Below are 21462 nucleotides of genomic sequence, written 5' to 3' on the forward strand. Positions count from 1 at the left end.
AGAATGAGCATAATTAGTCACTTCCATGGTTTGATTCTTGTTCAGTCTCAAGCGTGTGGCTGCAGTGTTTAGGTTGCAAAAAAAAATGAAGGGAATATTTTAAATCCAAATCAACATATTGCATTAGCCTTTTTTGACCAATGTGTTGAAAGTTCCTGGGTCTATTTGTAAATTCCATTCCCCCACACCACCACCGCCACTTTTGGCACATTGCCAACTCTTTTCCTGACAAGTGCAAGTGAGAGTTGATAACCCTCAAACCTCAGCAGAATTTCCTGAGGGCAAAGAAAAAATACTTCTCTGTCCCCTGGGCTTTCTGCTGCTGAATTTCAAAGGCCTGCTGCAAATAGTGGAGAAGAGTTGGAGATTCTCAAAGACAGGTCACAAAAGTATTTTATTGTGGATAACTTTTAAATCTAAATGTTGGCGTCACAACCAGCTCCTTCTATAATTTACTAGAACTTCTGATAATAGCTGGGTGAAATTTTTCATCCAAAAGTTTTTCTGGCAAAAAATACAAATTTTGCAACACTGAAAAGTTTTGAAAATTCATGTTGGTTTTCCTGAATTGTTGGGGGAGGAGGATTCAGAAACTCAAAACATTTTGTTTTGGTAGCTTCAGAGTAAGACTTTGATTTTTGGGGAGAGGGGTTGTTTTTGTTTTTTGGTGGTTTTTGTTAGAAACAATTTTTTATTCAAAATTTCCTCAAATGGTTTTAAAACAAAAATTTCAAATATGTTTAAAAATGGACAGAATCAAAATGAATCTTGTTGTTTGACTCAAAATGAATTAATTTTACTCTTCAAAATTGCCAGGGAACCAAAAAACCCATTATTTGGCTAGCTCCCCTCCTGATATGCTATCCACTGTCCTGAGTTAAACCTTACTGTGCTTCGGGTATTTTAATGTTTTCAAGCACTGTACTACATTAGATAGACAAGAGCAAGTTGAGAGATGGCTTTTAGCTTTGAGTTTGTGACATGTCAGAGGCATTTCTTGTGGGGAAGTAGTGGAACGAATGTTAGGTACGGTGCTCTTTATTACATAAGAACAACAATTTGCAGAGCACTCTGAAGATGTTGGTTGCTAGAATCTGCTAGAATCAAGACTACCAAACATTTTCTATTATAATCCCCTTTTTCACATTTATTATCTTCTGAAACCATCTGACTTCTGGGAGCTGAAATTCATGAACTGCATGATATTGGCATTAAAATAGAGACCAAGCTGAATATTTTATATTTCCTCCTCAATAAGGAGGAAGGATCAGAGCTTGCCTGGTTTGGAGGAACATGTTTAAAAATAGTATGCAATTAAAAATTCATCTCTCTGTACACTCAGTGGGCATCTTCTAAGAAAGAGAGCGCCAACTAAACTCCACCCTTTGACTTCACTATACATTATCTGTACATAGGCACACCAAGAAGCTTAGTGTAGGGATTAAGCTATCTGATCTTGGGACATTTAGCAGGGGGCATATATATCCAATGATGAGCTGCCAAAAGCTGAAGAACCGGTTCCTTCACTCGCTCCAGGTCTTCGGCGGCACCTAAAGACCCGGAGCACTGCCAGGTGAGAAATTAAAAAGAAATTTTCAGGGGAGCCTCCCCAGCCGAGAGCTCAGGCGGGCCGGACAGGACGGTCCCGCAGGCCGGAGTTTTCCCACCCCTTTAACAACCGGTTCTAAACCGGCTTCAAAATTTAACGACCAGTTCACGTGAACCAGTGCAAACCAGCTCCAACTCACCATTGTATATACCTACAAAAAAACAAAAGTCCTCATTCTCTTGCCCCACCCGGAGCCGCCAAAATCCCAAACAAAATAAAAACCTCTTAGTGCCTGAAGAATGTCTGCTACAAAAGATAATGGATCATGGCACAGAGTTCAATGCCAGAAGGAACCACCAGATCATCTAGTCTGACCTCCGGCCACCAGCACGACCCAGCATAATCACGCTAAACCCATCAACCAAAATTAGACCGAAGTATTACAGCCTACAGGAGATTTAACTGTTATATGCCACAGGCAGACAATAGGAGGGACCGAGATGCACCAGTGCCTGAAGGCCCTCCAAGGGCAGGGAAATGATTCAGTGAGAAATACCCAGGTGATCCCAGTAAGTGACCCATACCCACAGGCTGCAGAGGAAGGCAGAAAACCCCCAAGATCACTACCAATCTGACCTTGTTGGAAATTCCTTCCCAACCTCACATACAGTGATCAGTTAGACCCGGCACATGAGAGCATGAGCCAGCCAACCTGAGAGAGAGAATGCCTTCCCGTTGCCATCCCATCTCAAGCTCTGGCCACCTCTGATGATTCAGAGAAAGGAGACAACTCCCCCTCGCCCCCAAAAAAGACCCAGAATACATTGAGGAAAATAATCCCTTCCTGATCCCTGTAGATGACTGGCTGAAGTCCTGACACATGAGATCAGACATGAATCAGAAGGAATCCCCAGAGCTGCTGACCTGTGCCTCTCACTATCACAAGCAACCCATTATATAATCCCATAAATTGGTCCAGGGCTCTCTTAAAACTAATCAAGTTGTTTGCCCCCACAACTCCTATTGAGAGGCTGTTCCAGAACCTCATTCCTCTGATGGTTAGAAACCTTCTGATTTCCAGCCTGAACTTGTTCATAGCCAGTTTACCCATTTGTTCTTGTGCCAGCATTGCCCTGTAGCTTAAATAGCTCTTCATCTCCCGGGTATTTACCCCCGGATGTATTTATAGAGAGCCATCATATCCCTTCACAGCCTTCATCATGTTAGGCTAAATGAGCCAAGTTCTTCTAGTCTCTTCTCTCATGAAACAGGCCCTTCGTTCCTCTGACCATCCAAGTAGCTCTTCTCTGCACTCGTTCCAGTCTGAATTCATCGTACTTGAATGTGGGTGACCAGAATTGTATCCAATGTTCCAGATGAGCATTTACTAGTGCCTGGTACAATGGCATTAAATTTCGTGCTCTCTTCTGGAAATGCCTCCGAGGATATGTTCTAGGATTACATTTGCCTCTTTTTCAGCCCCATCACATTGATAGCTCACAGTCGACCAACACACAGAGGTCGCTCTCCTCTGTTGCTTCCAACTGAGGAGCCATATGCTTATAGCAGGAGTTCTTATGATTAGATTCTAAGTGCATGACTATGCACTTTGTACTATTGAACATTTTAGAGTCTCTGCAGATACTTCAGAACTTTGTAACTTAAACTCACTTAAAAAAGGCTGTCTGTGTTCTGCTATCCTGTTATCCTCACCTTGCAGAAAGTTCCCCAGCTAAACAAATGGTAGTAACAAAGGTTGAAACTTCAAAGCCTAAATGGGACATTTCAGCCTTGACTTTGATGAAGCGTAAACTCACTACTGAACAAATGAAATCCCTCCATATCAACTCCCAACTTTCAATACAACATTGAGGTGAAAAGTTGAAATTGCAGGTGAAAAATGCAAAAGTGTATGTTCCAACAATGTTAACTATGCCATGTTGCATATGTGTCAATGTCTCTTCCTGTTTTTGGCTTTTTTTCGTTGAGTGGTTGCTCTCAAAGTAATCATTTGTTGTATTTACTTACCCTAAATTACTAATGACAGATGAATACTATAAATAATTAAAAGTGAAAACTTTAAAAATCCAATTTATTTGCCACTCTGTTTTTTACTTTGCATTTTTCTCAACCTGGGTAATGAAAACAAAATTTTTAAAGTTTTTAGTGCTGCCGTATTTGGGCTCTAAATACTGCAATGGAATGTTTGTTCATTGATGAACTATTTTCATTGGAATTTGAAAATTGTGAAAACATTGCTGTTGGTCTCAGGTTTTTAACTTTATTATTCTTATAATAAAATTTAGATGGGGGCCAAATTTAAGTTGACAGAACTTTAATATTGTTAATAGTGTCAGCCAAATCACTTATCAAATCATGGGAGATGTGCAATACAGCAGAGTTAATATTACTGGTGGAAACTTTTTTATGTCCTGACTCTTTGTGACTGTAAATGTACAGCCTTATTGTTGAGTTAGTGTAAATTTTTGGATATAATTCATTTACTGGTGAGAACAGCTATTCCTATGGAATAGACTCCCCAAGCAAAGTTCTGGTAGCCCTTATCACTTTGCATAAGGTATTCACCATGCCAGTTTTAAATATCAATGTTCTATTGGGAGAATTCTGCATTTGCAAGGAGATGAACTGGATAATAGGTTTTATCCATCCCTAACTTCTATTATTTTTATGACTCTGAAGAAAGTAGACAGCCAAATATTCAAAATACTTAAGATGTATTTCAAATTATTGTATTCTATGAGGGAATAAAAAAGTTTTCATTTCACACTTTATCCCATCATTAGAATGGTATGCACTGTTAATGCATAAGACAGAAAGTGTGTGACTTAGTAGCATCGGGTAAACAATGCTTGAATACTGCCTAACATTAGATCTAGTGTAAAAGTATCTTTGATCATATAACCTGCATTTGTTGCTCTCTGGGTGATGGGTCAAAGTGTCTACCCTGATAATACGTTATCGTGAGAGAAACTCATGTCCGTTTCCAAAACAACTGTGCTCCATAACACTCACATCTTGAAGGATGGAGCCTCCTTATCATGGTGGCATGTGGCTACCACTTGACACGTTGCCTCTCCATTATGGTGGAATACTGTCCAGAAAGCAGCAGACTTCATCCTGAAAGAGAGGTCTCAAGTCAGTGTCCACAACACAATTGATAGAAGTGAGGGGAAACCCGCCGTGGATTATTGATTTCACATAAAAGTGAGTGTGACTCTAGAATGAGATCATGTCCAGGAGCAGTTTCTTTATGTAAGACTATTACCTGTGCAACACTGACCTTGTTAGAGAGACTGGATTATATGATGCAGAAGGCGCAGCCAAACCAAATTTGTCCAGGGACAAATCTAAATTAAGAAACTTAATTTATTTTGCTCTTTCTTTGAGCAGCGTTTATTTTAGTTGAACCTCATTGTATAAATATTATGTTTAATATGAGGCCGAGTAGAAGAATGCTTACTTCATCTCCAAATACTATGAAGCAGTGCTTCTCAATCTGTGGTGTGCAGGCTGCAATGAGGTAGTACATGATCGTATTCTCCATAACTTATTCAGTAAATAAAACCATACACATTCACACAGAAGCAGGGCAGACAAGTAAGGGGCTCTGCAACTTTCAAATAAGCCAGTTTTGAGATGCCTTGGTGTGTGGAGGGAAACTCTCAGACAGGGAGACCAAATTAGTCCTCCATGATCATAACTGACAGTGTTGGAGTTGTGTAGTGTTACAAACAATGCTGAAGTGTGGGTGAAAGCATCAGCCACCCCTCCTCTATTACTCTGCCCCACAAGAAACCTTTCAGCCTAGTTGTGGACCACAGTCTCTTACTCCAATCCCAAATCTGCTTTGGACAGTAGTAGTGATCAAAACTCTCCTCTTTCCTCCTTCCTAGTGTGGCTGGTTAAGGAGGAGCCAGCTGCAGTGCAACCTTCCTGCCTCTAGGGGCACTCTGTCCCCCTCCCACAGTTTCTAATCCATCCCACTGATCATTTCATGGTGAATATGACATGTAATTTAGCATAGCATCCAATTAAGAATCCATTCTAGCTACACTGATGAGAATTAGAAGCTGACCTGCTGAGTGCTTTAGAGTCTTTAGGTGTGACACACTAGATCTTAAAATCTGCATCTGTTGCTTTTAAAGACTCTTGAAGCTGGAAATAGAGCTAGAATTGGCTATTACTCTGGTCTGGGATTCTTTATTGCCTCTAGGAATCGTGGGAGTTTGTTATGAAGATGTTATGGCTTGTGCCCAGATACTGTGGTAATGGGAGCTATAAAGATGCTTTTTGTAATGCATGCAAAGTGTTCTTAATATTTTATCAAACTGATAAGTAATCACAAACCTGAAAAAGTGGTACAAACGTTTCTGTAAACTTTAACAAACACTGTACTTCACAGGTAAATGACAGAAAATACCATGTGCATTTCAACCCGCAAAACATTTCTAACTTGCGCATTTTAATTGTTTACCTTCATTGAGACGCAAATGCTTGAAGATTGGTGATATATTGTGTCAGGGAGTATTAGCTATTTCAGACTGAAATGGGTGGTTTTCTTTGAAATATGTGTGTAGGGTAGGGAGGGGGTCTAAAGTTAACTATTTCTGGTATTCCATCTAAATGTACTAGTTTGTGTGGAACTTACTTTGCTGCACTAGTAATTTCAGCAAGTAATCTACATGCTACGTGCAGCTCATTTAAAGATGATTGTGTCAAAACAGCACAAACAGTTTTACATAGGAAGGCTGTATAGTTTTGCTTAGATGAATGTTCACATCCTGAAAACATCTCTATATACAGTATGTGTCTGGCACTTCACTCCTAGTTGCCATAACACTGGGTCTGCTCTTTCTCCTTCTCTTGTCCCCAGTGATGTTGAGGGGAAAAAAAAATCTTACAGATTCCAGTTGGAGGAGGATGGGGACTTGTAGTGAACAAAATGTGTTTTTAAGTCAGTATGAAATGTGAGAAACTGATAGTGAATTACTGGTGTTTCTCTTTTCACAGTGGTGTCTCTTGACTTTGAAATCTTAAGGATGTGCCATTTTCCCCCCCTGTAAAATGTCCTGCTATTTATGAACTTTATTTTTAAATCCCTTTTGAGTTTTAAGAAAAGTGATCATACAATAACAAAGGAAAAGTAAATAAAGAGGTTGGTAATAATTAAGTTGACAGTTAATGTCTTTTGTTGCTAACTAAAGAAGAACCACCACAATGATAAATGGGTTGGAGGGACTGACCCAGAGAAGATTGACTAACAATGTGTGCACTGTATCTGAGGGAGAAATATTTGTAAACTTGTATCCTCTTTCCCAGGCATTGCTTACTGAGGAATAGGATGCAAGTTTATAAATACTTCTCCCCCGTTGTTTACAAACTAAAATAAACTTTGAAAAGGAGAAGTTAGGTTTAACTTTCAGGAAACTTTTTCCTGATGTTTGATGGAATTGTGAAGCTGTGAATTGTGTGTGTTTTTGTGGAATTGTGAATTGTTGTGAAGCTGTTATTGCTGGGAGAAAATGGGAGGATTTATTCCTAGAAACATTTAAAACTAGGTTGAACAGAACACTAGAGAACACAGGGAACGGTTCTTCCTGGCAGGGTAGGTATAGTGGTGTTCTCCATCCTAACACAAAGGGAGCTTCTGTTAAACAGGTTCCATTATTTGTAACTTTACATCCACCTAAGAACACACAAACAAACCAAAGCCTGCAGCTGGCAGCTCTCCCTTCTGATTAGTATTCAGAGCCCAGAATTGCTATGTTAAGGGTGATCATCTTCGACACTGTTACATATCCATTACAGCTGCTCCATACAGGTGTGCACTAGATTACTAATAGATCTTTCCAATTTGTTTGTTTATTTTGAAAGCCTTTCTGAAACTGGTAACACCTTTATTGGGGAGGAGGAAGTGAATCATTAGTGTAATAGTAAAGTATTTCGTTACATGGCAGTTCGCTTTTACTTTGGTTCACCTGACAGGCCTAGTGAATAAAGCTTCTGTTCTGCAGAGGAGCAGCAAAGCAAACTTCCCATGTACATTACCTTGCTAATATGCTTCTATTGTGACCAGTTGGGGGTGGCAGGCTTCCTCTAGGAGCTGAAGAAATGGTTTAGTCACTGATCCTCATTCAGTTCTTGGCCTCTGCAGAAACTGCCAATTACTTCAAAGTATGGTGGTGAGTTTGTAATGTGGGAGCTGTGCAGGGGCATACCAAACATCCATTAAAAGGGAACAACCTTAATACCTACTGAACTAAACCGGATTAAAATTTATTCCAGATGAAAGGTGCCATAGTTCATTAGCAGTCACCCTGAATGGTAATGTTTCCACCTTTTAAAAATGTCCAACTGTCCTCCATCTTGAAGTGTACACTGTCGGGGTTTTCCTCTCTCTGGACAAATAGGTAAAATCTCTTTACGTGCTTTGCAGTCAAATGCCTTGCCATGTCAAAGGAACAGCTCCTATTAACTAAGGCTGTGTCTACACTGCCACTTTCAGCGCTAAAACATTAGTCGTTCAGGGGTGTTAAAAAACACCCTCCACCCTGATGGACAAAAGTTTTAGCGCTGAAAAGTGCCAGTATAGACAAGGCCTTATCACCAGCAGCTGCACTCCCAGAAATAAAGCTACCACTGCTTGTTTGAGGTGGGTTTTTTTACCACTAGGAGAGCTCTCCCCGCCAGCAATAAAGCATGTCTACACTGCACATAACACAATGCTACCGCCACCGCACTGTAACATGAGGAGTGTAGATACACCCTTAAATATAAACGAGAATAAAATGTAACTACATCCAAATTCACTTTTTAAATGTTTTTTTCAGTATAAAATCATATGTAATTATAATTCCAGGTCCCTCTCACTAAAGAGGGGGAATCTTATAAAATTACAGGAAAAACACCCTTGCAAAGTCAAGTACATTATGTTTCCACGTGTAAAGATACGGGGTAAAAAATTTTTTTAAAATACCCAAGTCGCTTAGGGAATTTTGAGAACTTTACTCGTCCTTTGGGTTGGGTGGGTTGGTTTTTCCCCCCGCATAGATAGTTAGCAGTGTTGAACCCCAAGTCCTGCAGTTCCAGAGCACAGATCTCTACCATTTGAGATGCAGTGGCAATGGAGCTAGTTTGGAATTTTTAGATGGAAATTCCACAAAATTGAAATTTTTTTTATTTGTCTTTTTTTTTTTTTTAAACTGTGTCAGGAAAATCAAAACAAAATATTTAGTATCAGGGTGATTCAACCCTTGCTGAAATATTTTGGCTTGTTGAACTGAACTGAAACATTTTGTTTTGAGATAGTTCAACATTAAATTGTATCTAGTAGCTAGGATGCAGCAGTACCTCATGGGAGTTGTTTATGCCCCAGTTCTCTCCTGTGGGCTGGGCTCCTTGACTAGTTTACATCTCCCTTGATGTACCACAATCTCCCCTCTGACTAAGATGCAGGGGGTATCATAGAAGTCACATGATTGCCATTTATCACATCCGTCTGGCCAGAGAACGAGAACATGATGCAGGAACCTGAAGTACATTTCCCATAATCCACTGCAGTGTCTTAGGCAGTTGAAGTTGAATGTTTTGGGGGAAAAAAAAATGTTCAACATCTCCAAACTGATATTTTTTGGAACTTTGTTCCATAAAAATTTAGGTGTTTTGGACTAAAATGACAAAATATCAGAATTTCCTGTGGGATAGCAGAAGTAAATTGTTATTCTGTAGCTGAACTAGCTCTTAAAGGATATGACAGACATTTTGCAAGTGCATTATGCAACCGGTTGAGAGACAATGGTGGGAATTGGGTTTCTTGGGTTCTCATCATGGCTCTGGGAGCAGCATGTGGTCTACAGGTTAGAGCAGTGGTTACAGAAGGCATATGGATTTGGCACATTCATTCTAAAAGGCAGTGTGACTGAGACTTGCTTCTGTTACATTAGATACCTGACTTCTCGTTTCTGCCCTGCCTGATGTGACCTTGTGCAACCTCTGTTATCTTATTTGGAGAATGGGTGAAGGTTACTTGCCTGTCTCCTAAGGTAGGGGTATGAGGCCTTAGTTAATGAGGATTGTGAATTATATAGAAATATTAACACTCAGTTTCTGAGGAGACCAGAACTCATGGCTTCCAGGTCAGTGCAATATCCTTTTGGTCTAAGGGTAGCTAACAAGGAGTCTTTCCTAATACATGGGTAGGTATGACACGGCTGCCAAATGCTTAGATGTCACACAAGTTGATAGCACTTAGCAGGTGGTTAAATGCTTCTTGAGCAATGGTTACACCTTAAGGCTGAGAAGAATACTTTGAACATTCTGTTTAAACTACAAAAAGAAAAGGAGTACTTGTGGCACCTTAGAGACTAACAAATTTATTAGAGCATAAGCTTTCGTGAGCTACAGCTCACTTCATCGGATGCATAAATTTGTTAGTCTCTAAGGTGCCACAAGTACTCCTTTTCTTTTTGTGAATACAGACTAACACGGCTGCTACTCTGAAACCTGTTTAAACTACGGCTTTCTTCAGTTTCTTAGGAGAACTTAATAGTTAATTATTTAAATAACAGCATCTGCATCACAGCCTGAGTTCAATCACTAGCAAGGTTGAGTTTAGTTTGTCCTAAATTAGTACCACTCTTCAAGTTGTCATAGTAGCTGTTTTTAATTAAAATGTCACTCAAAATACATTGTGCAGGAGTATTTCAGTGCATTTCCAGGTTCCTGTGCTGAAACACCACATCTTTCTACTCTGAGACACAGCTGTTATCATATTATCAAACATAATTATAAGTGGTAGTTCTTAAACGGATACATAGCATTATTAAACTGGAACTGAGCTAAAGTAAATATTTTGGATAAGTTATTTAGATCTTTTGTTTACCTTCAGTCCACTCCACTGGATAAGAGTTGCAGTGCGTATAAATTGGAAAGCTGTCGTTCTTTCCCAAATCTATCAATGACTCTCAATGATCTTGGGAAGTCACTTAAACTTTCTGTGGCACAGTTTTCCCATCTGTAAAAAATGGATAATATGCCCTCTTGTTTATAAAGTGCTTTGAGATGTATAGAAATATTATCATATTCATTTTCTAGGATAGGTATTAGACCAATATAGATAGGAACTAAATTTCATCAATGGCTAATCTTTCTTGGGAAAATTTCTAAAGGCTCAGAATAAAGTGCTCTCCTGTTTCTGTGTGACGTGTGAGGACTTTAGTCAGAGTTTATGTATTCCAGATGGAGGAGATGGTAGCAAAACAGGTTTCCTATTATTAATTGGGGTGTCATTCTCAGAAATCTAATATATAAGGCTCAGCCTGTCCTTTCATTTTATTAATGGGGTTTTGGTACTAATTCCAACCATAGCCAGTGTTCAGCACTAGGAAATTTAGTGACGGTGAACATTATGTTGGCAAAGAAGAACCCTGATTGGTGTGAAAGTTATTAGATTATCCAGCATGATTGTCTGGGAGGAGGAGAGAGTAACTTATGTGTTCCAGATGAGTGACAGATTTTCACAAATTCAATTTACAAACAGGAAATGCAATTTAATTTTGTTTCCTACCTCAAACGTCATTTTGTTCAACTCCCTGATAATCTACTCTGAAACAGTGCATACTCTGGCAAGTGCAACGTGAGAAATAAAACAATTTGGGTATTTTGTCAGAAATGTAAATAGCTATCACTTGTTCAGTTGTATATCTTGCCGATGTAAATGCATTTGGTATATTCAGAATTAAAGGGAAAAAAGAGGAATGAGAAAATGAATAGGGAAAAGGGTATTTATAACTTTTCCTTACTAGCTTTTATTTTCTGCCTGCTAGGAACTATCTTTCATAGTGGAAGGATAGGTTGCATAACTCCAAAACAGTTAGCTTAAAAAATATATAAAATTTAGGAGTGTACTCTTATAAAAATAAACCACACTAGATTGTGTAGACTCTTATATCATGGCTAAGAGATTGATTGTTGACACTGCACATGAAATATTCTAATAGCCTACTTATGCACACCGTGTCTTGGCTTACTGCTGTAGCGGCACTCCTAAATGCTTAGCAGCATCAAAATAGAGTAATAATAAAAATGCATAATGTAAAATATTAATACAAATTGTGAACACAGGGTAGGGTAGATGGTTATGGATTATTGTGACATCACTTGCAAAGATATCTTTAAATCATCTTGTACAATAGAATTTTGTATTTGTTTCCATGAACATGTCTGCTAAAAGTATAAATTTGCTTTTGCCTTGTGTTTTATAAGGCTGAGTATCTTCAGTTCAATTACCAGTTGTGGTCTTGAAGTCATGGTGGATATATTAAAACACAGCAAACTTGTTTCAAGATTGTGCATTTAGGATTTATTTTAAAACAGAGCTGTCTTACATTATATGTGCAGGAAAACTTGCTGTCCTTCAGAAAACGGATAATTTGTCTTGTATCTGCTCTTGCTATGATACTGGAGCTCTGATCATGGAAACAAATTCTACTCTGAATCATTTTAAGTTTACCATTTAAAATGATCTTTTGGTAAATGTGGGCAAAATGCCTCTCTTTAAGGCATTCTTTGTAGCCTGTGAAAGAGAAGAAGCTAGCCAAGTCCTCTTTAAAACAAATCTACAGTGAGCAGCTCTCTTACATCATTTTGCTTTATTGGTTCGGTTTAAATTTTGTCTAGAAATGTTGAACCAACGCTTACACTATGCAATAGCGTTGAACTTTTGATGATTAAAGTTATTTTAGAAATGTTGGTGCTATGCAGGAGTGTTGAGAGGCTTTCAATTACTTTAAACATCTGTCCTGCAGAGCCAAGATTTTTCTGTCCCAGTAAAGTGAGATTCAGAGACACCTGGAAGCTCGGACACCTTATAAGGAGATGAAGTGTGTGGTCCTCTGCAAAATCATGTCAGCGTCTCCCAATTCACACTGAAAACACTTTTTCAAAGTGTTTTTGAGTCTCACAATTTTGTGGAAACTTGGTGCAAATCTATAGGATAAAACCAATAAAGTGAGAACAGACTAAGCAGTGAGCCTGTATGTTAACTCGGGATGATTCTTCTGTTTTGTTTGCTAAGCTGCAGACTGGCAGGCAGTTGCTTGTCTCTCTGCAGCACAGTGCCCTATCAGTACAGTGATTGTGGCAGCTGATGCTAAAGAAGGGAGGCGGAGGAGAAGGAATTTGAATAAAATGAAGCGAAGGGGAAATTGAGGGACACATCCAGTTGCATCATTTGTATCTGCAGAGGATCCCTCTGGAAGATGAACTGGGGTGCAGTGAGAGGCCAGCAGTATGGGATAGTCATGCACCCCCTGTGCAGTGGTGTCCAGGGGCAGAGGAAGGGTGGGAATGATCCTTACCTTGCGGTTAAAGAGGCACTTTATAAGGGCCTGCTGAGGCCATTGCTGCTATTGGGGTGAAGTCGTGACTGCAGAGTGACTCTGAGGCTGATCCATGGTTTGGGAGAAGGATTATCCCCTTGCCTATCTGCTCAGCATTCTGCCCACCAACTTGGGCTGTGCGCTGGGAGGGTTCCCCAAAAGAGGGCTGGGAGGAAGTGCTGTATAGTCATTACACATGAGGCTCCTAGGTAGGAATAGACTGCCTATAACAAACTCATTGGCTAACCCTGGCTTAGTCACTTTACACCCACATTGTCATAAATTCCCCCTGATTTTGGGCGCCGAACTTGAGATACCTTAGGCATGATATTCCAGGGTTCCGTTAGCTTTTGCGATTTCCAAACACTTATTTTCTGGAATTGGTTTGCTCCAGTGTCATCTCAGCATAGGCTCTCTTGACCTCCTAACAAATGACTTTCCCGAAAGCTTGACACAACAAGCCTACAACTTTATCGTCATCTTAAAGCTTTGCCTTGTGTGCTTTATACAATGTGAGAATATGTGCTTACAAACTTAAAGATTTTTGGTTTCCAAATGAACTTTGAGTTGTGTAGTTAAAACGGCAACCAGGGTAGGTTTTTTCCTGCCTCGAAGCAGAAAACAGATTAATTTTTAAGCCCTCTTAAAAAAGAGCGAACAATTTTTGGGTCAGGTTGAGCCTGATGGAATTTGAGCAGCTTGGTTATAAACTCTCTTACAAAGACTGTACACCATATCCGTTTGAATCTTTTGAAGTTTGCACAGTGGGACTGGTTGACCTAGACCTGGAACGTACTTTACTTATCCCTACGCTCGCTGTTCAAGTGTTGCCAATTGGCACTGGCTCTCTTCTGAGGCTGATGCTCATCCTGTAAGCAGCAGAAACTGTGTTGCTGCTCTTTAAAACTTATTCACTGATATTCTTTTGATTTAAAAATATGTTCTCTAAAGAAGTGGGTATGAAATATGGAGATGGTTTGGAGGGGGGAGGAGGTGTCGGTTCTTTTGTCTGATCCAAAATTTATATGGTTTTTGTTGTTCATTCCTGGATACTTTTGAGTCTTCAGTCCCAGTGCACTTGGGCACATAATCTGCAGCCAGGGATATAGAATATAATTGCCTCTTGTATGTTCGTGTTAAGCGAACATACAAGAGGCAATTATATTCTATATTTAAACTAGGGGTGAAAAATTTCCCGGGATGCTCAGAAACCTAAAAGTTAGAATCAAAGAGCACTGTGGTTTTTTGTTTTTTTGTTTTTTTTTTTTAAATTTTAGAATGTTTTGTAAAATTGCTGACTTTGTTGTTGTCCTCTTTCCTGCTCCTGTCTTGACTTCCCCCACCCCACCCCGGTATGTTTTTCCCGACTCACAGGGAATTTCTCCCTTTCCTCTTTAATTGGAGTGTGTCTGATTTATTCTACAGGGCTTAAATTTAAAAGGAAACTCAGCAGTAGGGGAAGGACCAATTATGGTTGAAAGCGGTTATCTGACTCCTCAGTGCAGGCTCACTGGGCACCATTTTTTAGCTTTCTTAAAAGTGCTTATGGAACAGCAGCAGTGGTGCCTCGTTACTGCGGTAGATGTCCGCCTGTGACCGGTAGAACGGCTGTGAGTGTGTGGCTGCAAGCCTTGCCTCGTAATAAGGGATCTGCCCCCAACAAGGCAAGCAGCTGCTCAGATGGAGAAGATTGTTGCTGTTGCCCTGGGCAACCTTCCTATGAGTAGTAACATTGTTGCTGCTCAGTAAAATGTAGAGAGAACTAAAAACTGTGGCTGAGCAGCAAAGCTGGCACATCCTAGCAATCCTTGGAAAACGGAAATGTCGCCTCCTTCCCCCCACCCTGAGGGTAGACTTTCGTCCCTCAAAGGCGATAAAGATGAATTAAAACATGTAGCAAGTTTCGGTCTGGATTTTCTGAAAAATCTCTGCCAATATAAAGCCAGTTTGTCTCCAGCCATGAGAATTCTTATTACTGTGTGGAATTTCTTTCACTGCAGATGCAGGGAGACCGTATCAATATGGCAATGGCATTATCTCCTTCAGAGTCTCAGTTAAAAATAAGCCAAGTGACAATTTATTTCACTAAGTGGATATTATCTACATCCCTCTAAGGTTGCTGAGGAAAATACAATGTCTGAGTTTGAAAAATGAACTAACTTTTGGACCTGATAAATGCATGTGTTTTCAAGTGATTTGTTAGCTCTGAGTTTGGTCAGTAAGAAACAGCTCTGCCTTTTAAAGAGCTAAGGAGCTTTATTTCTAGGGCAGTGGACTGGAGTGATCTTAATCTGCTTTAATGTCCATGAGAGAGAGATTGACCACAGGTTATCATACAGTACTAACGGGGTGCTCCTAATGAGAGTAAATATTTAGGCGTGTGGCTTTTTTATGATTTATGAAGAAGGGTTGTGGGATTTTTAAGGGCTTTTGTGACTGATCCTTGGGTGCATGGGAGCCAATGGGTTCCGTATGCCAACTGGCCAGTCAGGTAGGATGATGCTTCTCCTCCCACCCTTCCCCCGACCCAAGCTATCCATAACCCAAGACTCAGAGGGAGCTGGACTCCTGCAATGGGAGACGGGATGGGAGACGAGTATCACTAAAGGAGCCACAGCCCTCTTCCCCTGCCAATCCGGCCAAAGCCCGTTTGCCTCTAAGGCTGCAGGAGTGCATTTTTCCCCAACAGATTTTTCTTTAAAACTTTTTTCATTATACTTATACTCTGACTGAAGAACTAGTGGATTGACACCAGCCCAAGAGCCAAGAGGGAGACAGTTGAAAGGGAAAGATTTTAAGTCATTCCTTTAAACTCTTGCACCTGTCTATCTTCAGGGTCTAAACATTTGTGAATGATTAAACATCCTTGCATTTTCAATTAAGGTGCCTGAGTTTAAATATCCCTGAGACCTCTTAGAGATTCTCCAGGAAAACCAGGAAGATAGAATTTGTCATTCACAATATTTCTGATCTTAAAAGCAGGCAAGAAACATTTTCTGGATGCCTTTTTACATCCCAGAGAAGACAAAGGCACAAAGTCAATTTTTAAATCTTTCTTTGAGTCACATTTAGTGTAAAATAGCTTAGAAGAAGAGGCAGAATTGTGAACGAGCAGAAAAATTGGCACATTCTTTTTTGAGGTTGCATTGTCTAGATTTTCGTTTCCATAGCAATGGAAAAGGAGGCAATCCGCATAAGGAGGAGCTTATCCTTTATTCAGTAAAGTGCAGATTACAGGCCTGATGTCTTAAAGTGTTGAGCATCCTCAATTGTAAATGATATCCACAGGCATTATGGGGTACTTGGCACATGGGAAAATCAGGCCCTGCGTTTGTTAGTTCAGTCTTTCCAGTTAACTGTACTTTCAAGACCAAAAATGGTTCAAAACTAAATCTAATGAAATCATTTAGATATATGTGAATGCACCAAACCATTGACATGGCTCAATTGTGGGGTTTTAGTGATGTCTCAGAAGGTGAAAATGGAAATCAAAGGCTGTTATGTTGCATACCACAGACACTTCTTGTATACAGGGCTACTTGTCCTTCAGCTCAGCTCAGAGACACAATTTAATGATGACAGGAACTAAATTTGAGGCTAGTGCCCCTGTGAAGTTCTTGTTCCTCCACATTACTCATTTCTTATATAAATAGTTTTTCTAATGATCATGCTTGACATGATCATAAAAGAAATCTAGTACTGTCAAAACCATAGTAAATGACTTGCAGTAAAAAAAAAATTATTCAATACTAATAATGCTTATTTTGGATTATAGGACAGAAAATTGACAAAAGTAGAGAGACAGAGATTTAAGGAGGAAGCAGAAATGTTGAAAGGTCTTCAGCATCCAAACATTGTTAGATTTTACGACTTCTGGGAGTCCTGTGTAAAAGGAAAAAAATGTATAGTGCTAGTTACTGAATTGATGACCTCTGGAACACTAAAAACGTAAGTACTGTGCATCTCAGAATAGCTGCTGAAATTCTTAGAAAAATATTAGTTATAGACTCCCTGGGAAAAAAAAGGCATCTTGGGACCAAAAAACTGATCTGTTCTCTCCCTTCAGTCATTTGTCCCTATGTTTGAACTCTGTTGATTTGAAAGCAGAATTTCAGCACCTTTTGCTGTTTCCCCTGAGCTACTGTTTCAGTTATGTAACTATCAGCAGTTCTCTCCTTTGTTTTCTATTCTGCACATGAAGCTCTGTCTGAATTTGTCAGGTTGTTGTTGATCGTGGTTTGTTTTCTTGTTTTGGTTTGTTTTTTGGGGGGCGGGGGTTGGTATTTGTGGTTTGCATTACAAAACTGCAATAAAATAGCTTTTTAGCTGGAGGGGTTCATTTTTTGACTCGAGCTGCTCCAGGTTATCTCCTAAACAGCACTAATTAATAGCTTATGGTACTGACACTTGTTCAGTTGGTTATAAAGCAGTTGGCACAAACTTCGGAACAGATTTTCATCCCCGATGGGAGTAATACACATCACTGCACAACTCCAACATGCCACTCTGCAAGTGCAAGAAGCAGATTTTGAGTTCCTCCAAAACATACCCTCGATATCTACAGTAAAGATATGTGTCTTAGGCTAATGGTAGAAATGCAGGTCTGCTGTACACAGATCAAAAGACCTCCATAATGTGCTAATCTGAATACATAAAACATTTTATGTTCTAGCATAGGTCTTTGCATAAAATGAATTGCTTTAATAGTAAACTTCCATATGTCTGAATATTGGTGGTATTTGTACCAGCGAAGTATGATACAATAATTAACTTCCTCCAAAAAAAATGAAATGTCTCTGTGCTTTCTTCAGAGAGCACAGTTTACTTTCACCATGATGCTGTCTCTGAGCTGCTTGTGAAGGGTGTGGGGGGGTGTGTGGGGGGAGAGGGGTATTCAAAACAAGGTCCTAATTTTGTCCATTGTAAAACCTTTAGAGTTTTAAATAACGTTCTTTTTTCTTTATGCCTGTTGCTCTCTGTGTGTTTTTGCGGCAGGTATCTGAAAAGATTTAAAGTGATGAAACCAAAAGTTCTTCGTAGCTGGTGCCGACAAATCCTGAAAGGTCTACTGTTCCTGCACACGAGAACTCCACCAATCATTCACAGAGACCTAAAATGTGACAATATTTTTATTACGGGACCAACTGGATCTGTGAAAATAGGAGACTTAGGTCTGGCAACCCTCAAAAGAGCTTCATTTGCCAAAAGTGTAATAGGTAATCATTCTGTTCTGCATTGTAGCCCTTCTTGTCCTGCTTTGGTGGTGAGCTGTTCTTATTCGTGGTGTTTGTTTCATTTTAGTATTTATACCCTTGTAGTTTGGCTGCAGAAATGAAGGTGGCTATGTGTGGCTAAATCCTCTATACTGCTTAGGAAAATCTCAATCTATGGTCCTATCTAGAAAATGGTACCATGGGATGGTAAATTCTCTTCTAAATCAAAACAGTAGAGGCCTCCCTATTTCTTCTAAAATGATTTTTAATGTCTTCTCACCATATCCTCCGTATAGGTAATGTTTGTATGTCCTTTTCATTTCTTATCCTAAAAGAATGAGTCACTAGTTCAGCATTTATTTTTGCCTTCAGAGACCTACTCATTTGCTGTGGGCCTACATTAACAGCACGCTTGCACTGCAGCTGTCTTTCACTTTAGAGTGGGTAAGTGTCTTCAAAAAAAAACAACCCCACATACCCCAGTACTCTGTATTCCAGGACTGCTATTTTACTGAAACCTGATAACACTTTAAAGTCAAACTGATTTTTCACCAGAACATTCAAAGGCCCTTCTCCTCAGGAAAGCCCCAATTCAAGGAAGCACTCTTAGTCGAGACAGCAATTTTATCTCCATTTTCAATGGAATTTCAGCACGTGCTTAAGTGTTTTCCTGAATCGGGACCCAAGGGTAGTATTTCCCTGCCAAATGTTAACTTTTTAACCCTAGCCACTTTGGCACCGATGAAGTTGTTGCAACACTTCTTTGAGTGGGGAAAATGTGTGATGCCCCTTTTCATCAATTTTCAATCAGCTCAACCCTTTTCACTCAAACTTCCTGAGCAAATTTACCCTTTGGAAACTTAAGACCATGAAAATTTCAGCTTTGTAGATGAAAGTTTTAAAACCTTGTGATTGAAAATGAAGTAGCAAAGGTGGGGGAATTTATCATGGCAATGCTCATATTCCAGCTACAGTATTTAAATACTCTAAAATTCAATTTCTATTCATAAAGAAGCTTTTAGGCTTCTGGAGGAGAGGATAATATCTTATCATAGCAAACTAAGCCTGTAAACCTATTCCCTAGTCAGCAAAACAGTATGTTCTTTTGAAAAGTTATTGCTAAAGTAATTCTTTTGCATTGGAAAGTTTAACAAAAGGATATCTTAATTTTTACTGGTATATTTCAGTAACACCAGCATATAGGTGTTAGACTGATATCACTGAGATTAACGTGGCTGAAATTCTGTGGCCAGATCCTCAGCTCATGTAAATCTGTTTAGCTCCATTGATTTTAATGAAAACATGCTGATATACACCAGCTGAGATTCTGGCCTTGGATTTTGATATTTGAAGTTCTGTCCACTCTAGGAGGCAAGTTTTCCATTCAAAAATTTCCCATCCTCACGATCACCACTGGTACCAGTACTGTAGTTGAGGCTTCTGTGGCTGTTGGAATTTTTACCACTGAGCTATTAAACCTGCTCAGAGCAGATCTAGACAAGATGTTAGCAAAAATACTGGAGGCTGTTGGCAATTTGTCTGCTCTAGTGGTGGTAGTAGTGGAGGGAAACTGTTGGGAAAAATCCTAGAGTAGGCAAGACTTAATGGAAGTTGAGAAAACCCCTTTATAAACTTGGCTACCTTTTGTAATTCTCTTCAGAAGAGTGCTTACGAAAAAGAGCAATGGATTGAGTAGCATTGGGCAGATCAGTGATTCTGTGAATGAATAATGAGCCCATAGTTATTCCAGTTTTTAAGGACTATTAAGCATTCAGAAAACGTTTTTGAAATCTAATTTGTTAAAAATGAATTCATACACAGACCAAATGAAATTCTTGCCCCTTGGACTATATTTTTGGAATGCTGCTATAGTATCTCCTGCTTTTTAGATTGCTCCCTCCTCAGGTTGGTGACAGTTATTTTAAACGCTGCATAATTCACCAGTTTCTCTTTGTTCTAGGCCCACTGGGGTTCAGTGGCAATGTAGCAGGTCTGTAGAGCATAGTCCACATCTGACACAGCCGTGAACCATTTTGTAGTTGCAATGTAAGGTTCTGTCACAGGTGGCAAATAAAGGCCCAGTATCAGAATGTAGCACTTTTCTGTCAAGTCACCCTAAGCCAAGGTGTTAAAACTCTATATCAAGATTCAGGGTAATTACAGCTGAGTCTTGCTGACAGGTGGGTCCAACTAGGATATAAAGGGAGTGTCTTTGAGGCAGTGGCAACAAGAACAGAGGAGGGCCTGAGAGAGGCCCTAGGAGTATCAAAGCTGAGAGAAAATTAACCTGAGGCTTATTTTGTCTTAGGCCAGGTCTGTACCAGAAAAGGTTTGCTGGTATAGATATACTGGCAAACCCTCCTAGTGCAGATGTAGCTTATTCCAGCAGAAAAGTCTTTTACTGATGCAGTTGATACCTGTTCCCCAGCAAAAGCACTTTTATGGTGGTATGACTGTCTATCCTAGGCTTTCTACCAGTATAGAAATATGAAAAAAAAATCATACTCCTAACCAACATTGCTATACTGTCAAAAGTTTCTAATGTAGACCTGGCCTGAGAGGCCAATAAAGCCAAATCCCAGGAAGGAAGTGAGTTTGGTTTCTAACCCAGAGTCCGTGTCTTGTTGAAAAGTAGGGAATGACGAGGGCCATTAGGAGTCCTTCGGAAACCAAAATAATTACTTTCCTTATGCTTACAGGTTAATGTACCTAGAGAAAACAAAAGTCCCTTTTTTGCACTCTCTCACTGATATCCTAGCTGGTGGAAAATGCTCTTTCTTCCTTTTAAGATCTGTTGTCCTATCTAGATAATCCATTTTCATTTTAAGCACTGCGTTATTCACTCCTCTTGCATCTTTCCTGGCATTCATTTGATAAGAAAATAATATTTTGGGTACCGACTCCCACCACCCAACATAAACTGTCCCATGACTAGATGCAGTTCCTTGAATAAATTGTTTGATGCAAGCACCAGTGCTAAAGATATCATTTGAGTTCTCTAGACCTCACTGTTCAAAGTAATTGTTTTTCAGAGGCTCTTTGACAAGAGTTAAACAACTATTGTGACTGAATTTCCAAGTCTTGGCGCTCAGCGTGGGAGTTACTCAGTTACCAGTGATGTCATTACTACCTCTGTTTGTTCTTGATTTGCTGTATAGAAAAGGAAACTTTTGAAGGGATTCTAGGTAGCGATTTGTATTGAGCTGCTAGTTCCAGTTATAGACTGATAGAACTGGAAGGGACCTCGAAAGGTCATCTAGTCCAGTCCCCTGCACTCATGGCAGGACTAAATATTATCTAG

General features: G+C 39.7%; 1 protein-coding gene across 17 annotated transcripts in view; it reads left to right on the top strand.

Annotated features, from left to right (window-relative positions):
• WNK2 (WNK lysine deficient protein kinase 2) overlaps window positions 1-21462 on the top strand; it is a 187444-nt gene that overhangs the window by 41650 nt on the left and 124332 nt on the right. For all 17 annotated transcript variants that reach the window (XM_038410290.2, XM_043519520.1, XM_038410289.2 and 14 more), the window contains exons 3-4: window positions 16724-16896; window positions 17944-18164. In XM_038410290.2, coding sequence (XP_038266218.1) covers window positions 16724-16896; window positions 17944-18164 — 394 coding nt within the window. The remainder of the gene's footprint in view (window positions 1-16723; window positions 16897-17943; window positions 18165-21462) is intronic.

This window comes from Dermochelys coriacea, chromosome 7 (genome assembly GCF_009764565.3).
Source record: "Dermochelys coriacea isolate rDerCor1 chromosome 7, rDerCor1.pri.v4, whole genome shotgun sequence".
NCBI classification, from domain to species: Eukaryota; Metazoa; Chordata; order Testudines; family Dermochelyidae; genus Dermochelys; species Dermochelys coriacea.